General features: G+C 48.9%; 1 protein-coding gene across 1 annotated transcript in view; it reads right to left on the bottom strand.

Annotated features, from left to right (window-relative positions):
* PDE1C (phosphodiesterase 1C) overlaps positions 1-7,964 on the bottom strand; it is a 485,865-nt gene that overhangs the window by 408,806 nt on the left and 69,095 nt on the right. The window contains exon 2 of the mRNA XM_019628811.1: positions 5,808-5,858. Coding sequence (XP_019484356.1) covers positions 5,808-5,858 — 51 coding nt within the window. The remainder of the gene's footprint in view (positions 1-5,807; positions 5,859-7,964) is intronic.

Below are 7,964 nucleotides of genomic sequence, written 5' to 3'. Positions count from 1 at the left end.
AATGCACTCTGCTCTCTGGCTCCTTAGAACAGGACAGAGGTCTGTTCTGGAATGTGTGCTCAGCGACATAAAAGGCATCACCAGCTCTCAGCCTGTTCCTTTCCCTGTTTCTTTACCCAGAAATGCTCAGCATCGCCTCATTATACCTTCTGGGCCAATTTGGCTGTCAAATCAACTCTGAATCAGGCTCTTGCACGGAAGAAAATAAAGCCAATTTGTAGTGATGACTCATCAGGGCTGATCATTTGAGAGTGGCAAGGGATGGCAACCCTTTCAGGCCCTTCTCTCCTCGAGTAAGGGCGAAATCCTGACAGGGGGCAAGGCTTGCCTGCCAGAGGGCAGCATGGCTCGCCGGCTCAGCCCAGGGTGCCATGAAATACAGGCAGAGCAAAAACGAAATAAGCCTTACCAACCAGAGAAGACAGCTTTAGGAAACGTATTTCCTTTATCTATTTATTTTAATCTAGAAGAGTAAGGGTCACAGGGAAAGGCCCATGTCATGCATTTCTTTCTTCCCTGGCCCTGATTTCACACCTTTGTTTATTTATCTGTATCCTACTTCATTCCACAAATTATATTTTACTTCTATTTTGCTCTATGCACCAATTCTTTCTGGAACAAAGTGATTATTTGAAAGATCGATTATTTCGATCACTTCCTTGCTCCCTTGCCCTGGTCCCTCTTTCCAAGTTGCTGGGTTTCAGACTGACTGTCCACTGCTTCCTGCCACTCAGGTCAAACAATCTATTAACGTGTACTGAGCACCTCCGAGGCCCCTTCTCCTTCGCTAAGCTGGATTTGAAGATGGATATAACTGGCCCTTGGGTGGCCGGAGTGCACCTGAGACCCACAGGCCTGGCACTGGGCCTCCTGACATGGAATCTGGGAGTTGTTGCAATATGAATTTATCATGGTACCTGGTATTTCCATGGAAACCACCTGGCCAAGTTACCAGGCCTTGACCTCAGAGAGCCTGAGGCCAAGCTGGGAAAACATAAATACTAATACATGGCATGACCCAAACTCTTGAATGCTAAAAGAAGGGTCTTTGTTCACAGAATGGAAAGACGGTGGTGGCCTGGAGTGAGGTGTGCCAGAAGGCTTCTAAGACATCCAGAACAGGTGAGTTAGCGAGGAGGAGAGGATGATGAGAGCTGTTCCAGGGAGAAGGAAGGGGTGTGGTGCCTTCTAGGTCCTGGGAGCAGACTGAGATGAGCCAGCTGTACCATCCATCGTCCCTTTCTCAGGCAACAAAAGCTATTTATTGAGAAAGGGGGTGGTAAAAAAGTGCAAAGAAAGCACTCATAACTTGACACATTATAAAAATGCTTCTTGCTGCAACTCTGCCTTCTTTCCTTCACTTCTACAGACATGTTGCATCTGCAGATGGATATGTGTACATGTTCTAAATTCAGGGGCTGGTACACGAGTCCTCGGTCAGCGGTCACTCCAAAGCACTGCCAAGCGACATGGGCCACAGTTCTTCTTAACAGTGACAGCCTGTGAGGCTCCGTCCAGCCCTCCAGGCAGCCACCGCGACACTCGGCTGTAGGACTGCTAGCTCCCATGGGGTGCTGTCTGATGAACCACAGCAGTGCCTGTCCAGGGCGCCCCTACTATTCTGGCCTCACTAAAGCACCCTAGTTGAGCCAACCAGCCCAAGACCAGCCACTAGCAATTAACAAGGATCAGAAATGTATGAGATTACAGTCCATGTCAAGCTGGCTGCTCAAGCGAATTACAGCCCAGCCCAAACAAGGCAAAGAAAAGAAGTACGTGGAGGAAGAGAGAGGGACCCTGAAATGTATTAAGCCCCTACTTTAGGCCAGGCATGGGTAGGAATTTTTATTTAATTTTCCACAATTCTTATTTAATTTTTGCACCATCCCAGGAGGTGAGTATTATTGTTTCTATTTTAAGACAAGGAAACTGAGGCTTAGAAAAGTAAAGTAACTTGCCTAAATCAGGGCCAGTAAATGGGAAAACTGGGATTGAAAAACTGGGAAAACAAAACCAGTTCTGTGAGCCCTTCTCTTTTCTCAACAGTTCATAGGGTTGGGGGACACATTAAAAGTCATCTGGGGGCCGGCCGAGTGGCGCGTTGGTTGAGTTGGCTTGGGAGCGTGAGCTCTGAGCAGCAGGGCCACCGGTTCGGATCCACATGGGCCAGTGATGCTGCACCCTCTACAGCCAAGTTGGTGAACAACAGCTTGACCTGGAGCTGGGCTGCCGTGAGTCACCGGGCGACAGCATAGGCTTCAGTGGGGCTGCAGAGGGCTGCCATAAGCTACCGTGAGTGGCTGGCAGCCAGCGTGAGCCACCGTGAGTCACCATGAGCAGTCAGTCATCCAATGGCCGGCGACCGATCTGCCTCAGCCGGGAAGAGTGCAATGATCACAATACCAACTTGGACCAGGGAAGCGACATCCTCCACAACTAGATTGAAGAACAAAAGGACAGCAACTTGTCTGTTCCCCTTCCCTAATTCTCCAACACTGTTCCCCTCCCCCAATTCCCCAATAAAATCTTTAAAAAAAAAAAGAAGTCATCTGGTCCAACAAACTGATGGTCGCCAGATGGGAGGGGGGTGGGCAGCCGGGTGAAAAAGGAGGTGGGATTAAGAAGTACAAATTGGCAGTTATAAAAAGAGTCACAGGGATGTAAATTACAGCATAGGGAATATAGTCAATGATACTGTAATAACTATGTATGGTGCCAGGTGGATACTAGCCTTATTGGGGCAATCATTTCATAAGGTATATAAATGTCTAACCACTACATTGTACACCTGAAACTAATATAATGTATGTCAACTGTAATTGAAAAAAAAAAATTAAAGGTGAAAAAAAATGTCCGCTCCAATTCCACTTTGCCCTTAATCCTGAGGCCGCTTCCAACCTCCGATGAGAGCGGCCATGCCCTCAGCCCCTTCAGCCCTCTTGTCCCCAGATGGACAAGCCCAGTCCCCTTCTCTTTTGACAAAAATACCCCAAGGCCTTTACCCACAGAAGTAAAATCCATTAAATCATTGCCAGAATAAGAGAATACATGTTTTATTTTAAATAAGCCTCAGCAACCCACTAACTACTTCACAACATTCCTTTCCACAATTCTTCAGGCTGAGCCAAATCTCCACCTTCTCAGGCAAGTCTCTCTTTTTGCTTGATTCTCAGGAGACATACAGGGCACCCGAGAGCCATCTTCTGCATTGTGNCCTTAATACAGTTCCTCATGTTGTGGTGACCCCCAACCATAAAATTATTTTCATTGCTACTCTATAACTGTAATTTTGCTACTGTTATGAATCATAATATAAATATATTTTTGTTTTCCGATGGTCTCAGGTGACCCCTGTGAAAGGGTCGTTCGACCCACAAAGGGGTCACGACCCACAAGTTGAGAACCGCTGCTCTCGTGTTTGCTACAAAAAGATTTAGCAGCTAATGTGCCATTTGACTTCTTTCCAGAGCATTGCACTAAAATTCCCCTTTGCTTTTTCAGAATCAGCCCAACTTAATGGGCTTGCCACTAATTACTTTTTTTCCTATATAGATATTTTTCCCCCTCATTCCTTCACGTCTCTACTGATAAGCTTTCAAGCGACACATTATCTTCCCAACCCAGTCACACAATTTAGCAGTTAAATAAGCTATTTATAAGAGAAGTTGCCCCCTTCTCTCTGTGAAGGGTCTAACCGCTCCAAGCTTCATTCTGGCTTTCTGGTGAAAGGGCCCCGTCCCCTTCCTAAATCTCCTGATGAGCATCAGGGGTTCCCATGGAGCTCAGAGTGCCCAGCATAGTCGGGTGACCATTCCAGCTTATTAACTTGCCTGACTACTGCTCAGGAGATGAAGAAATAAAGGGACTAAAAGCATAATCGTTCTCCTCATTGAGCTGTGGGATGAAGTACTTATTCTGGAAATAATGATTCCAGGTAGGAGGGCAGTGAAAATTGGGGCCTGTGAGAAGCGAGTGTTTTATTACACAGTTTCTAAAATGTGAGCACTTAAGTCTCTTTTATTATCCTATATTATTATAGTTCTATAAAAAAATCATTTCTAGGAATCAATCCCAAAGGGTTGAAGCCTCCCAAAAAGGAACTAGAAGGCAGAGTTTAGAAGAAGCCCTGTAAACAGAGAAACTAGACTTTCGACCCTACGCATGAAGACTTTCTATGGCAGTGTCCACCTTCAAGGCATGACTGACCCTATGCAAACAACGCAACGCAGTGACTGGGACTTTTTTTTTTTTAATGTGCTATGATGTAACAGCACCCCTTCTTTTTTTTTTTTTAATTAGGGAATTGGGGGGATGGGAACAGTGCTGGGGAATTGGGGGAAGGAAGGGGAACAGATAAGTTGCTGTCCTTTTGTTCTTCAGTCTATTTGTGGAGGACGTTGCTTCACTGGCCCAAGTAGGCACCATCATTGCGCTCTTCCCCGGCGAGGCAGATCAGTCGCCGGCTTCCGGACGGCCGTTCACTGCAGCTGCTGGCCGCTCACACTGGCTGCTGGCTACATATGGTAGCCCATGGCAACCCACTGCAGCAGGGGCTGCAGCCTACACGGTCACCGGGGACTCATGGAATCCCAGCTCCAGGTTGAGCTGTTGTTCAGCATCTTAGCTGTAGAGGGCAGCGTCACTGGCCCTCACATGTGGGATCCGAACTGGGGCCCTCTGGCGTCCCAAGCCAATTCTTAACCAACGTGCCACTCGGCCGGCCCGTGACCGGGACTTTTGCGTGGCTCTTCTCATGCCATGACTTCGGAAGAAAGCAACTCTTTATAAAGGAGAGAAGATGAGTATGAAGTTCCTGTTTTTCAGATGGGACAGCTGAGGCCCAGAAAGGGTAAATGAAGTTACTTTACGTGAAAGCCAGTGAGTAGTGATGGTACTGGGGTGAAGGGGGGTTGGGGGAACCCCTCTGTTTTGATTTACAGCTCCACCATTTCCCCACGCGAGGCCCGGCCAGAGTGGGGAGTGTGTCCACCCAGCCCTGCTCGGTTTCCGGTTATTTCCACGCCCCCTGGGACCCAGGTGTCCATTACCCTGCTCTGTAAGTTGCTGACCACACCAGCACAGAAAACATAGAAAGGCTTTTGCCTCCAGCTCTCCCATTAGGATCAAGACCTGGGGACAAAGGAGTCGAGTGAAATTGAGGGGGAGCTCCAAGAACCCCTGCGAATATCCCTGAGCCAAAGGCAAACCACTCAATCTATCTGAGCTTCAACATGTTACCTAACATGGGTAAAGCCAGTGGACCTAGCCCGACAGTCCACTTTGGGTGGCGATGACGTTTTCACAGCGTTTGGACCATGACAACTAGAAGCACTTCACATACTCAGTGACTTTCTCTTCATAAAAAGCCCACCCCACCGCAGAGCACTGTGAGGGGTTCCCCGGTGCAGTGACTCCCAGACATACACAGAAATCACCTGAGGATTTGTTAAAGTGCAGCTTCTGATTCAGTGAGTCTGGGGTGAGCCTGGGGCTCTGCATGTCTAAAAAGCTCCCAGGCGATGTCTATTCTCCTTCTCCCGGAACCACACTTTCAACAGCAAAGCCTAGAGCACAGTTTGATAAACCGCAGTTCTCAGGACTGAACAAGCAATGGTAATGAATAGCTCACACCCGCCAGCCCTGCAATGGGGCCCAAATGGCATATTAACCCACTGACGACATTTCCTATATTACTCTTTATTGGCCGTGTTTTACTGTCACCCGGCAGGATTACAGGGGTGAACCATGCAAGCGAAAAGTCCTCTCTGCAGGAGCCCAGGAAAGGAGTGAACCAAGAATTTACTCACTGGAGAAGCGGGCAAGTGGCCTGGCAGCCTTGTCTCCAGCTTCATTTGCAACTGGAAAGAAAAAAAGAAGATGCGTTTAAGAACAAGGCACGCGTGTCCACAGAATATGCCCAACCTACAGCGAACTCTCTGCATAATTGGACAGGTGCTCTAGGTTAAGAGACTTTATAAGAGAATAAAACCCACTTGGCTCCCTCCCTTTCGGTATTTCCAGTGCTGCTCCCAATGCCTGAATGAGGTCAAACGTCTTGATCAGTTTGATGAGAACATCAGAATAAAGCTGGAGAGGGCCTACGCGACATCAAGCTCATCATGCCTGGAGGCCTTAGCTGGCGTGCATCCACTTAGTACGAGGCCTGCACGCCTGGCTTCTGAGCCAGGGTCCACCCGTCCTTCTGCCTCGAGCTTCCTCTCATCGGAATGTCCCTCAACACGCAAAGGCACCCCAACCACTTGACGGAAGTCCANACCAGGGGCCTCAGGGACCTCCTCCCAGCTCCCGACTCAATGGGTGACCCAGTGATTCGGCCCTGATGGCCGGGTGGAGGAAGACTGGCATGAAAGCCCATGTGTTTCTACTCCCCCGACCACGGGGGGGCCTCTCCGGGGGCACCCCGGCCCGGCGAGAGCTCCTTGCAGCCTGTGCAGCTCTCCCTTTCTGGCCCTGGCTCTCCTGAGTCTCCCCACCGCCTGGCAACAGTGACGCCGCTCTGTGCCCCAGGTGACTGCCCTGCCACGAGAGGCTCACCTTTCCCTCCTGAGGGGCAAACAGAGGCAGCATTCCAAGGCATCTTGGAATGAACTCCCAGGACAGCAGTGGAAGCTGAGGCCAGCTGACAGGATGTGAGTCCAGGCTCCAAAACCCACCTTGGCAACACTAGTCCACCACCTGCTGCTCTTTTGGAAGGGGGAGATGCTTTGGGCGCTAAAGACCACATCCCAGGAAGACTGTTCCTGGAAAAAGAAACGCGAAATTTACATTTCCAGAACAACTATTCTACGAGTATACTAGCCCTGAGCTTTTTAGACAAATCTCTATCCTCACCACTGCTCTGTGAGATAAGTGTCACTATCTCCTTTATCCAGATGGGTAAACAGGTCCAAAGAGGTTGAGTATTGCCCAAGGACACAGACAGCTTTTGTGTACAGCTGGGCAGGTTGTGCACTGCACAATTCTAAGGAGCACAAGTCACATCATAGGCACTGTAGATTTATATGTTTATCCTGAAAATTTTTCAGCAGAAAGTGACTTCAAAAGGGGCATCCTTTTCTAATTTGTACAAAGGCACATATGGATCAGCAATGGTTCTAATAGATGACCACCACCCTGCTGGTCAGTGGTGATTTGACCCTACATCTGTCTGACTCCAAAGCTCTTGCTGTTTCCACCAGACCTCTATACCCTCCTTGGGATAACTTCAAGCATTTCCATATCATATTCTCCACAGTTCAACTGCCAGAGGGAGAACCACAGCTTTCTAGACCATCCAAGCTGGAAAAGATGGTGGCAATCAATAATCTACCTCAAAACCTTCCCTCTGCATTGAAAGGATACAAGTGCCGGCTGAGTGGCTCAGTTGGTTAAGAGCTCGCTCAAGAGTGTGAGCTCTGAGCAACAGAGGTTCGATGCCAGCCTGAGCTGAGCTGCTGCTGAGCTGCCAACAGGTGGCAGGATGGCTCAGCTAAAAAAAAGAAAGGATACAAGACCCAGAGAGGGGAAATGAGCTGCCCAAGATCACACGGCTGGGTGTGTGTGGCACAGCTGGGGCTGGCATCCCATGCAGCTGAAGGCAAGTCTGGCCCTGATACAAAGCTGTTCTAAGCACAACCATCAGAACTAGGTTACCTAGGATAGTAGTCTCAACTTTCTTTTGCATCGGAATCATTTTTTCAACTGTAGGTGAAGGCAGTGAGTGAAGGGTCTTGAGGGAGTGTCCATCACCGGACAACTTTCTGAATTCCAAGCTTAAAGACAAAAGGGACTGGAGGGAAGAGAAGCTGAAAGGGCCACAGCTCAGAAATCTCTCCAGAACAGGTGAGAAGTGCATTCCTCGGAAGGCATGTCAGGTCCTGGGAGGGAAAGCGTTGCTAAGTGGAAGCTTCTAGGCCCTCCCTGGTGGCTTTCAAGGCAGTCGTCATCCACCTTGAAGGGAGGAC

The sequence above is a fragment of the Hipposideros armiger genome, unplaced genomic scaffold (assembly GCF_001890085.2).
Source record: "Hipposideros armiger isolate ML-2016 unplaced genomic scaffold, ASM189008v1 scaffold_809, whole genome shotgun sequence".
NCBI classification, from domain to species: Eukaryota; Metazoa; Chordata; class Mammalia; order Chiroptera; family Hipposideridae; genus Hipposideros; species Hipposideros armiger.
Note: the sequence above shows the minus strand (reverse complement) of the source record. Positions and strands in the feature narration are given on the sequence as shown.